Source organism: Anomaloglossus baeobatrachus, chromosome 3 (genome assembly GCF_048569485.1).
Source record: "Anomaloglossus baeobatrachus isolate aAnoBae1 chromosome 3, aAnoBae1.hap1, whole genome shotgun sequence".
In the NCBI taxonomy this organism is placed as follows: domain Eukaryota; kingdom Metazoa; phylum Chordata; class Amphibia; order Anura; family Aromobatidae; genus Anomaloglossus; species Anomaloglossus baeobatrachus.
Window position 1 is genome coordinate 480,697,333 of NC_134355.1, and position 12,829 is coordinate 480,710,161.

At 37.1% G+C, this 12,829-nt stretch overlaps 1 protein-coding gene across 3 annotated transcripts in view; it reads right to left on the reverse strand.

Annotated features, from left to right (window-relative positions):
* NLGN1 (neuroligin 1) overlaps positions 1-12,829 on the reverse strand; it is a 763,952-nt gene that overhangs the window by 470,103 nt on the left and 281,020 nt on the right. For all 3 annotated transcript variants that reach the window (XM_075340613.1, XM_075340615.1, XM_075340614.1), the window contains one exon: positions 3,625-3,777. In XM_075340613.1, the coding sequence (XP_075196728.1) occupies positions 3,625-3,777 (153 nt within the window). The remainder of the gene's footprint in view (positions 1-3,624; positions 3,778-12,829) is intronic.

The following is a 12,829-nucleotide window of genomic DNA, read 5'->3' on the forward strand; positions in this document are numbered from 1 at the left end:
TACTTGTTACACTTTTTATTCTGTTTACTTTAGTAGACATGAACACAAATGAGACTCATTGGGTACTGGATACATGCCAATGATTCTAGATTGCAGTGTATTACACCCTACAGAATGACATTGACGGGTATTCTATTAGACTCAGTCTAAGGCCCCTTTAAGACGTCCGTGTTTCAGGTACGTGTGACATACATTTTTAACACGAATGCCACACGTACCCATGTTATTCTCTGGTGTTACTCACATGTCCATGTTTTCACATGGACCGTGTGACCCCTCATGGCCCTGCATTCACACACGGAGACATGTCTGTTTTTTTTCTCCGGCAGCATGGGTTTCACACGGATTGCACACTGATGTGATCCATGTGACATCAGTGTAACACGTAACAGAGAAAACATGTGTCTTTGAGATAATTTATTTTCTATATTCACCTGCATCCAATGCTATTTTCTTCGGCTCTGCTGCCTCCTGCTTCTGACCCCCGCTCATTATATTCATTGATTATTCACTGCACTGAGGACCTGGAAGCCGGAGCATCGTGTGGACAGCATCGAAGACCACCCCGCCGAGGGCAGTATCGTTGGGGACAGTGCCGGGGACAGCGGCAGGGACAGCATCATCGGTGACAGGTGAGTAATCAGCAAGCAGTTTGTGTGCAGTGACGTCCAGGAGGTCATCAGAGTTCCCAATGAACTCTAATGAACCAGCACGGGTGACAAGGGGGTGTCATCAGGATGTCATCAGAGTTCATTGGGAACTCCAATGACCTCCTTGACATTACTGCACATAAACTACTTGCTGAAAACTCACCTGTCACCGGCGATGCGGTCTCCAATACTGTCACTGCAATGCTCCGGCTTCCAGGTCCTCAGTGCAGTGAATAATCAATTAATGGGGGTCAGAAGCAGGAGACAGAAGAGCCGGAGAAAACAGCACAGGATACAGGTGAATATAGAAAAACCTTTTATTTCAAAGACCCGTGTTTTCTCCAGTACATGTCACACTGATGTCACAAACATCCAAACACAGATGTCACATGTGTGACACATGTGTGACACACACGTGACACACGTATGACATACGTATAACCATACCGATGCATGTGGCTTGCACCTGATCAAACATGGACATCTGAAAGGGGCCTAAGCGTTCGCTAACACTGGCATATAACTCGGATGAGTACAATGCAAGAAAAAGGTATTACACTCGGACCCATGTTGTTCATTGAGGCAGAGCAGTTCTGCAATTTTTTTCTCAGCTGTAAATGATCTGAGAGTGGACACGTAAATCAAATGATACTCATCACTTTAAGTCTATGGGTGTGAGAAAAAAAAGCTGCCACACTGACTATGTCATCCCTTTTTTTATGGCTACATTACCATTCTGTAGTGTACAACACTGTATATTGTACTGGAAATGATTGTTAAATAATAGTTGCTGAGAAAAAATGGCATGGCAAATGGATGACATACAGATACTAGGTGAGAAAAAATTGCAGTTGCATAGCACTTGCATGACATATGGAAAACCAAACCGATTTCACTCGCCCTACTTTTCTGGATGACAACAGGACCAATGTTTATACGCAAGTGTGAGTTTAACCCTAATATGGAGACTAAGATGGCAATTATCAAATCTATTTTATGCCTTTGGATGTCATGACAATGTAGTGGCTGATAGAAAAGGCTGCCTCCATCTGTCTAACCATCTATATGCTGTGGTCACTGGCAACATCTGTGTGGTAAAACTTCAGGAACTGGTGTTTTCCTGCAGTTTCAAAAGGAACCTTGGTATATTTATTTGTCAGGCTCCAGATGCTCAAGCCTGGTTACAGAGGCAGTCACTGTTGAATTACTATAATGTATATATCCATTATGGAGCAGTTATTGTCAAGCTTTCATTAAGGATAAATATAACATAAAGAAGGGTTTATCGGTCTTAAACTTAAACAGTGAGAAAACAGAATATAGCTATAAAAGGTGCAATGAAACAAAAGGTATGTTGCATAATCTAAAAAACACTATACATTAATTATATAATACCAAATAATATCATGCCTATATCATGGCTGAGTGCCTTGGAAAAGTAAATGCTAACAAAAGCCATTAAGAGATTCAGAGACTGAATGACAAAACAGTGCTCAGCTACAGTAAGGCTGACATACATGGATAGTGTAAATGGACAAAGTAATAACACCTAAAACTCTTTTAGGTAAGTAATGTATTATAAACATATTTAGTTGAAGACGCTTGACAAGCAGGTCTAAGTCAAACAACAATGAACACCATAAACTACAATAGCAGAGGAGGAAATACTGGGCACTATCCACGCTCAGCGGTTAAAGGTCTGTATTCTTAAGCAGTATACACCGAATCTGTCAGTTAGAATAAGTAATGGCAATTGAGGGGAAAACCGTGGTGCATTTTCGCAAGAAAAACACTTGTTGAACATGAAACAATAAAAAGAAAGGCCCTCACTGGTTTAGTAGTGTCCAAAAATCTTTTATTCCATCCTTAGGTAAAAACAGTGTAGGTAGTAGGGGAGGGGGAGTGCACGAGGCACGTCGGCCGACATCCTGTGGACCCGCAGAAGTATCGTATAGAGACGCAAAATGGCCGTCGTCCGATGTGCCTCTTGCCTTCCTTCCCCCCCCCCCCACTGCCTACACTGTTTTTACCTAAAGATGGAATAAAAGATTTTTGGACACTACTAAACTGGTGAGTGCCTTTCATTCTATTTTTTCATGACCATAAACTACAATACTTTCCGCTTTAACATCACATTTTTGATATATAAAGATTCAGTGTCACATTCGGCAAATGTTTTATAGGAATAAAATGATATCCACATAACCTACTATTAGTAATACATCAGATGAGTTACATGTTAAGAAAAATCCAAATTATGTAATAGCTTTGGAACATCAGCCACAAATTTTGGAATTGAAAATAACAGTTCATACAATGAATGTGGGAATTCAATACCCTCTAACATTGCACCCCTATCCCATTAGCCACAAGTTATTTCATTTTCTAGTAGCAGGTTCCTACTTGCCCATACACATGGAGGTTTTTAACCCAGAGAAAGGCATTAGGGTAGGTACCCAGTATATGAGATATGCCTTGACGCGGCTACTGAGCAGATATAGAAATGGCCATTTTTGTATACTAAATATTTCAATTTTTCCTAGATTTCCTTAAGCAGTAATGCATGTCTATATTCTTAGATTCATTGCTTCATGTATTAACTGACAGATTTAGTTGATGACTATTGACAAGCAGATCTAAATCAAACAACAACGAACTCCATAACCTACAATACTTTCAACTTTAACTTCACATTTTTGAAACATCAAGATTCAGTGTCACAATCGGCAAAAGTTTAATAGGAGCAAAATGATATCTACACAACCCAGTATTAGTAATACATCACCATAGTTACATGTTATTAGAAGTCCAAACTATGTAATAGCTTTGGAACATCAGCCATGAATTAGGGAATTGAAAATAACAGTTCTTACACTGAATGTGGTAATTCAATACCTTCAAAAAATAAATTGAAATGATCTAAAGGCACAGTCACTTATGCTGAAAAGGTCAAAGTAAAAAATGTCCTTCTTACCAAGCACCCCGAGGCGATAGTTGACGGTGATGACTATAACATTTCCATAACTTGCTAGGACACTTCCATCAAACAAATTACCAGTGCCTTCCATATAGGAACCACCATGAATATAGACCATCACAGGCTTGGGACCTCCACTATCTCTGATGTCTGGAAAAGAAAACATGTTTAAATATACTTGTGCTAAATACTTAAAGTAAGAAGCGACATTAGTTTACCCACTTGTTAATGTTTCTTAAGAGAAAAGAAAAATGCAATTATTTTCATTATTCAACAATGTAGGGTTTCTTTGTATTTATTATTTTTTATTATTTTTTTCCTCAAAATTTCAAAGGTTAAATAAATTGAAATCTAGTATTAATTTTCTCATATTTTGAACACATAGATCAAGATACATTTGATTATATTTAATTAATTTAGTTCTATTTTCAACTCTGTATTATAAACTCTGTAGATAGCATCACAATACATTTCCTATGCTCTGATCTTTTCAGGAAAGTTATTATTTTTAAAGAGAGACTATCATCAGGATTTTATACCCCGTGGCATTTACAGTGATAAGCAAAAGGGTAACAATGTTCTGAACTTTTTATTTTCATGCTCTATATCTCACCATCAACTACAGCTTTGAACGCGAGACTACCTTCACTTTATAGACAATCAGCTTGGCTATCTCATACATAAATATCACTTTCAAATATTTAACATATGATTAATTATGCAGATTCTTGTCATGTCACAGTATTGTTACTGTTTTGCTCCTGGTGGTAAAACTTTATTTGCTTCCGTATACTACAAATTACAACCTGTTTTCTCATTCCCTAATAGCTCAGTATGTTATTAGATTGATTCCTAAGTGAAAGATCACTGGATCAAATTAAGGAGCAGCCATGAAGCTTTCCCAAGAAAAGAGAACCAGCATCATCCACCTCATTGATAGCGGTTTCTTAGCCAAGCAAACTGCCATACTGCATCATGCAAGTGTCTTGACAGTGGTATGAATACGAAATGACATCTGTCCATTCATTCAAAAGCCAACAAGTGAACGTCAGGGCAGAATATCGGAGTCAACAAGTTGGGTAATCAAAAGCTTTATCAGTTCTGATGCAATTAACAGGACAGTGGAGATAGCTTGTATAATTTGTAATAGTGAAATCACAGATATCTATGCAAACATTGTGCAATGCATGTTACACAAGTTTGAAATGGTAGCCCAAAAACCAGTGAAGAAGCCTTGACTTCAACATCATCTAAGAAGCATCTGCTAGAATTTGCAAAAATGTATGAAATGTGGACAGTAGAAGATTAGAAATGGGTGATTTGGAGCGACTAGCTGAAACTTAATAGACTGGGTTCCCATGGGTACAAATGGGTATGGAAAAAAACAAGAAATAAAGGGACTAATGGATTGATATATTGGAACTGTCAAGTTTCGTGAAGGAAGCCTTATGATATGGGGGTGTTTCAGAGCCAAACATGTTAGATATTTGACCAGGATTGATGATGGTCTCAGTGATATGCTATATGCTACTTGACAATTTACGTTGCACACTTGAGTATTATGGGTAAGAAAAGGACGACATAGTGTTCCAATGGGACCCAAAGCATACTTTGAGATTGATGAAGAAATGGCTAAATGACAATAAAGTAAAGGGGTTGGCCCCACGGTCCCCAGACCTGAATCCAAATTAACACTTGTGAGTAAAGTTGAAAAAAGCTGTATACATTTCCAAGTGAGTCAACCAGTATGCACCACCATTGGGAATGGGTAGAAGAGATCTGGGGTCAGATTTTGGTAGAGACATGCTTGAATTTGATGATAGAGAGCAGGACTAGAAGGATTTAGGCCATTTTGAAAGCCAAAAGTGTATTTTTGCAAAATACTAACAAAATAATAAAAATATTAATTTGTATTTTTAGGAGCAAAACAGTAACAATGCAGTGACATGACAAGAATCTGCTTAACTAATTATGTGCTAAATGTTTGCAAGGCAAATTTATGTCTGACTTAGCCAATCTATGACTGTCTATTAAATGAAAGTAGTCTCATGTTCGAAGCTTTAGTAGATGGTGAGATATGGAGTCTGAAATTCAAAAGTTGAATCATTTTTACCTCTTTGTTTGTCAGTGTAAATAAAAATGCTTAAATTCAAAGTAAATCCTTAACTTTCCATCACGTTCACACATTAAGTATATAGTGTCGTGAGTTGTATACCTTAGTATTTGTAAACCAAAATCAGGGGTGGAACAATTAGAAGAAATATGTATAACAAAAACTAATGCACCACTCCTGTATTTTCACCCACTGATGGTTTCACTTACAAATACTGATAAAATACTGAAAGTGTGAATGTTGCTTTTTAAAGAAATCCATATTTAAAATTGTATGCTAGTAAGTATCAAGTTCAGTGGATGGATACTGCATTTACAGCTATACTGCTCTCTATCTGCCTCTCACCTTTGACAAACAAGTCACTGAAATAGGAGTAACCTGCCAGTCAAGGTTAGGAGGTGGGCAGTAGTCAAGGAAAAAGCAGACAAGAAGGAGATTGGAATTGCATGTGGGCGTGCAGAGCATGCAACACTATGCAGCGGTCCTGGATGACACTTTAGACATTAGGATCACTTTGCGGACACCAACAAAATGGCTCCACACTGTGATCCTAAACTTCATCTTCCTTTTTCCTTTTGGAAACACCCAGATTGGGAGGGGGGGTGGCATCACACACAGGAGAGCAGATTCCGCCAACTTTTACTGCAGCTGTAATGTGAGTGAGTTCTACAGTAGTTCTACAACAGGATTTCAGCTACCGCTTCCCCTAGTGTTAAAGAGTGGAAAATATCAAACTTTTTTATTTTTTTATACATTGCTCAATTAAAAACAAATAATATTATTTAAACAAAACATTAAAACATTAATACTTTACATTTTTTCAGTTATTATATTTTTTTTGGACGACACCTTCCCTTTAAATGTAGTGTCCATCCACTGCACTGGTAAATCATTAGCATACAATTTTAACAATGGATTTCTTTAAAACAGCAACACAAATTTCAACAATAGAGGTTGGGATTTATTTTGTATTAGGCTACAGTCACACGACACTATAAACAATTGGTCGGATTTTTATCCATAAGAGTCAGAAAAAAAATGTTGCACTTGTATAAGGACTTTGTTTTTTTTTTTACAGGAGTAGCTATTAATCTTTTAAAGGACCATTTACAGTTTCCAATGTTACAGGTTTGTAATGTATCTATAAAAATTGAATGCTTCTAAATTTTTTCTCACACCTGTAGACTTGAATGGGTGAGTTTCATCTGATTTTGAGTAAAATCGCAGCATTTTTGCTGCCCCTCTGCACTGCCCCATTGAATAGCATTAGTTTGAATGATGTCCATGCAAAAAATGGTCTGAAATTGCATTTGCATACATGTCATTAGTTTGGAAAATAATAGCCAATTGACAGGTTTTCTTTAGTATCCTTAATAGTAACAGGAATACCATAAATTCCCAAAAAATAAATTAGGCTACAATATTTCTTAAATTAAAGTTTATATTTAATAACAAGAGATTCTTATAGTCCAGCAATCTGTGTGGAATACATTTCTTAATGCAACATTATAGTATTTATTTTTCTTATTAAGAGCTCCAAATCCACTGCATAGACAAAGGGAGAATTTATTTATGGTTTTAGAACAGTCTTCTTATTGTGAAAAGTCACAGAATTTGGTGTAACCATTATTGACATGATGGACTTGATGAGTTCCAAATTCATGTTTATTCCATTGCACTTATTCACTTTTTGAAAAGTTGGTACTGTTAGGTAAAAAGTGTGTAGCCTTTCATAGTCCCACAATTTTATGACAGGCTATGGCCTGAGTAGTTTAGACTTTCTAGCTCTCATTCGGCCAAACATGTATTGCATTTATTATTCAGAGTTTCAACAAGCTAATTCATTTTTGCATTAGTAACCATGACAATAAGACCGATAAATATAAGGGCGGGTTCAAAAAATGTTTCCCTACAATATAGAATTCTGTCTGCCTATAAATACTATTAGAAGTATTGTAGAAGCTTACTACATGCTGTTATATGTATAAACAGTAGGGATGATCTAATACCTCAAATATTCAGCTTTGCGAATATCTGACAAATAGGTCTCTGCTATGCGAATATTCGATGTGCAATGTAAGTCTATGGGAAGCCCGAATAGTTCTGAATAGTTGTTATTCAGGTTTCCCATAGACTTATATTGCGCATCGAATATTCGCGAATAGTCGAATAGCAGCGACCTATTCGGAAAATATTCGCAAAGCCAAATATTTGAGGTATTCGATCATCTCTAATAAACAGTATATAATAAGGCATAAATACCAATAAGCAGTAAACTACATGGAGTAATCCAATTAAAAAGGATTTAATAATCAATATCATGATCACTACTTTGCCCTGTCAACAAACACAACCGACACTCCAAGCAGAACTAATGCAATAATAGTCACGCTTCTTCTGCTCTTCTTGTGTTTTTAGACTATTTAAAGACAACAGCTTATTGTGTCCTTTTAAAACCTAAACTTTCTCTTCTGGTGATATAGACATATCAAACTTTCTCATTTGTTAATATGTTTACCCAGTGGATTTGGAGTGCTGTATCAGAAAAAAACAACTGTAAACTGCATTAAGAAATTAAATGCACATGCTTTTGGGCATTTTATTTAAAATCGACAAAAAGGTTTGAAATTGATTTTTAATAATGATAAACAAAGTAATATTATACTATAATTCTAAATTCATCATCTTGGAAACTTTTTCCTTTTTTTCCACAGTTAAAGGTTTCATAGAAAAATTCAACACAAGAAGTGTTTGAATACTTTTGTCTTAAAGATAGATTATTACCTAATATTCACACTACATTTTCTTATCTTGACAATTATGAGTAATGGCAATGAAAATCATTACACTTGTATTGTTGCACTATTTAATATCATACGTGACCTAATATTTTTTTAAAAACTTTCTATTTGTATTATTTACATTATTTTTTCTTATTTATGGTACTTATATGTGAAAAGAATTCAAATTATCCAGAAAATTTCACAGAACATGAAGAATATTTCCCTTTGTTTTTTTCTTAGTTTTGTTGATATACAAATCACTGGTATAATATAGAAATACTATAGTATAATGCAGTAGCTTTAAATATAAATGGGAAACAACTGTAAAGGTTTTCTGTGATACATAAGATTGTATTGGTTGGGTTTATTTGTTTATTCCAAAGCTATGTATTATATTTTTCATTTTGATGATGTAAAAGATCCCATTTATTTTTAAATCGGATGTTATACAATGCTCCATGATACTGTGTCCACAGCTGTCCTTTTGATTTCATCTCTGAACAGCTACCTAATATAACTATTGTGATGTGAATTACTGGTGTGAAGAGGTAGCATTTAATGCACAGATTCTGATTGACTTAAAGCACCAAGTCTTCTAGGAACAGAATAAACAAGTTAGTGACATATTGCAAAATCTTTTATGTTTTCTTCAAGAATGACCTCTTTTAGAGCCTGGATTTGAATGGAGACTGGGTCTAAATATTTCTCTTCAGAATTCCCCATAGGTGTTCGATTCGGTTCAGATCATGGCACATACTTGGCAACTGAATTGCTTTCAGCCTGTTGTTCTTCAGAAATGCATCAGTGGCCTTAGATGTTTGTTTTGGAACATTTGCATCAGTGTTTTGGATCAAGGACATGGAGTGATGATAGCCTCTTCTCTTTAAATATAGAGGAGTACATATGTGAATTCATGATACTATCTATGACATATAGCTACCCGACACCAGCAGCCCTCATTCAGCCCCACATAAGGACACTACACCACCATGTTTCACTGAAGTCACAATGGATTTTTCTTTATACTCCTCATCTCTGCAATGTCATAATTTTGAAGTCATCAATTTCAAAAAAACATTTTTCTTGGACTCCTTAATCCAGAGAATAGAGTCCCAGCATTCTTCATATTTTTCAGTATGGTTTCTTGGAACTTTTTTGGAGCTCTTTTTGTGCTCGAGTTTTAGGAAAAGCTTCTTTCACTGACTACATCCATGAATGCGGTTTCTCTGCAGCATATGCCATATTGTATCTTAGAAAACACTCACGCGTTTTGGTTTGTGCTTATTAATCTAACTGCAGTAAACTTGCAAGTTGATTATCTTCCACCCTTCTCATCAGAAGACACTTCTGTTTATGAGTTAACTTCCATGGTAGGCCTGGACGTCTTTGTGAGAAGGTTGCAGTTTTTATCTTTGTTAAGTTTTTGCATCGCTTTTGCTACAGTATTCTGACTAATCTGTGAAGCCTAGCCAATATTATTGTAGCCTTCACTTTTCTAGTGTAAAGAAATAATTTTCTTTATCAGGTCTTGTGACATTTCTCTTCCTTGAGGTGACATTGCTTACAGTATTAAATGGGAAAGGTTTTTCTTTAAGTAATGCTCTTTTATAGTCAACTGTTTGCTAGACACCTGTTAATATTTATATTTATTTGTGGTTGAATGTCTTGGTAATAAGAATTTTGTATTTTTAATTTTCGCTTTGCCCTTAAGACTTTCATTGGGGTGTACTCATTTTTGCAATATGGTTACGAATGAATTCGTAAATATATATATACATATACATATATTTACCATAAATATTTATAATTTAATAATAAGGGATTTACGCCACACATAGAAATAAATCCACTTATGCGCTTTGTCATGCTATCAATAAGGTCATTAAAAGGTTTCTGAGGAATGCATCTTCCGCCATGCTGAATATACTCAGCCCCACAAATCAATAGGATGTGCTACTGTCAGCTTCATTTGCAATTACCAACCAATGACATCCCAGATGTACACGATGAGAAACACTTTGGAGGCACTGTAGGCGATGGTAGCAAGTTTAGGAATGCTTCCTTCTCAAAGTATCATGTACAACATGCAGCCTGTAATTGTAATATTGAAAAATGGGTCATGGAGCATTTTACAGGCATGGCCATACCACTGCATCCATGATTTATCCCTTTTCTATGGAAAATTAAATTGGAGATTTTAAGACAAAGGTGTCAACATTGCTTATGAGAAGGTGATTTCATGGCATTGATCTATGAGGCAAATAGCTTCTTTGCTGCAAGTGAAATTGCACGTCATATACCGAGCTTAACCCATCAAATAATCAAATAGTGTCTACACAGACAAAATTGAAGGACATTGGTCTATGAGTCAGAATTCCTACTATAGGTGTACTATTGACTTCATACCACCGTTCTCAAAAGTTGTCATGGTGCAGAACAAACTCGCAATGGAGGCAGGAATGGAAGATTATCCTTTCCAGCAATCAGAGATGGGACAATGCGGGCAATGTCCTTAAGAAGTCTACACATGGGAACGTTAAACAGAGTGTCGGTGTATGGTGGCATAATGCATGATAGCCGGACAATTCTAATCTCCATTACCGATATATTGATGTGGTTATGAAAGTAGTAGCACCACCATTTCTCCAAGATATCTTATAAGCCATTTTTCAACATGACAAAACCAGTGAACATATTGCTTGTGCTACTGTGAGCAAGTTGTGTGCCATAAATGTGCTACCATGGCCTGCAACATCTCCAAACCTGTCTTTCATCTACCATATCTGTGAATTCATTGGTTAGCAATTGTAAAGGAAGCTACCAGCACCACATCTTGATAATTTGCATGCTCAAGTGCATTTAACTGAGCAAAAAATTACTCACACATTTAAAACATAACTAATAGCATGCCAAGGTCTGAAAAAGCGTGTATTTATGATTGTGGCGCTCATTCTCGATATTGTATTTTGTGTATATATACTGTGTATATATATATATATATATATATATATATATATACAGTGCCTTCAAGTAGTCTTCAACCCCCTGCAGATTTACCAGGTTTGATAGGATGCAAATAAGTTAGAGCCTGCAAACTTCAAACAAGAGCAGGATTTATTAACAGATGCATAAATCTTACAAACCAACAAGTTATGTTGCTCAGTTAAATTTTAATAAATTTTCAACATAAAAGTGTGGGTCAATTATTATTCAACCCCTAGGTTTATTATTTTGTGGAATAACCCTTGTTTGCAATTACAGCTAATAATCATCTTTTATAAGACCTGATCAGGCCGGCACAGGTCTCTGGAGTTATCTTGGTCCACTCCTCCATGCAGATCTTCTCCAAGTTATCTAGGTTCTTTGGGTGTCTCATGTGGACTTTAATCTTGAGCTCCTTCCACAAGTTTTCAATTGGGTTAAGGTCAGGAGACTGACTAGGCCACTGCAACACCTTGATTTTTTCCCTCTTGAACCAGGCCTTGGTTTTCTTGGCTGTGTGCTTTGGGTCATTGTCTTGTTGGAAGATGAAAGGACGACCCATCTTAAGATCCTTGATGGAGGAGCGGAGGTTCTTGGCCAAAATCTCCAGGTAGGCCGTGCTATCCATCTTCCCATGGATGCGGACCAGATGGCCAGGCTCCTTGGCTGAGAAACAGCCCCACAGCATGATCCTGCCACCACCATGCTTGACTGTAGGGATGGTATTCTTGGGGTCGTATGCAGTGCCATCCAGTCTCCAAACGTCACGTGTGTGGTTGGCACCAAAGATCTCGATCTTGGTCTCATCAGACGAGAGAACCTTGAACCAGTCTGTCTCAGAGTCCTCCAAGTGATCATGAGCAAACTGTAGACGAGCCTTGACATGACGCTTTGAAAGTAAAGGTACCTTACGGGCTCGTCTGGAACGGAGACCATTGCGGTGGAGTACGTTACTTATGGTATTGACTGAAACCAATGTCCCCACTGCCATGAGATCTTCCCGGAGCTCCTTCCTTGTTGTCCTTGGGTTAGCCTTGACTCTTCGGACAAGCATGGCCTCGGCACGGGTGGAAACTTTCAAAGGCTGTCCAGGCCGTGGAAGGCTAACAGTAGTTCCATAAGCCTTCCACTTTCGGATGATGCTCCCAACAGTGGAGACAGGTAGGCCCAACTCCTTGGAAAGGGTTTTGTACCCCTTGCCAGCCTTGTGAACCTCCACAATCTTGTCTCTGATGGCCTTGGAATGCTCCTTTGTCTTTCCCATGTTGACCATGTATGAGTGTTGTTCACAAGTTTGGGGAGGGTCTTAATTAGTCAGGAAAGG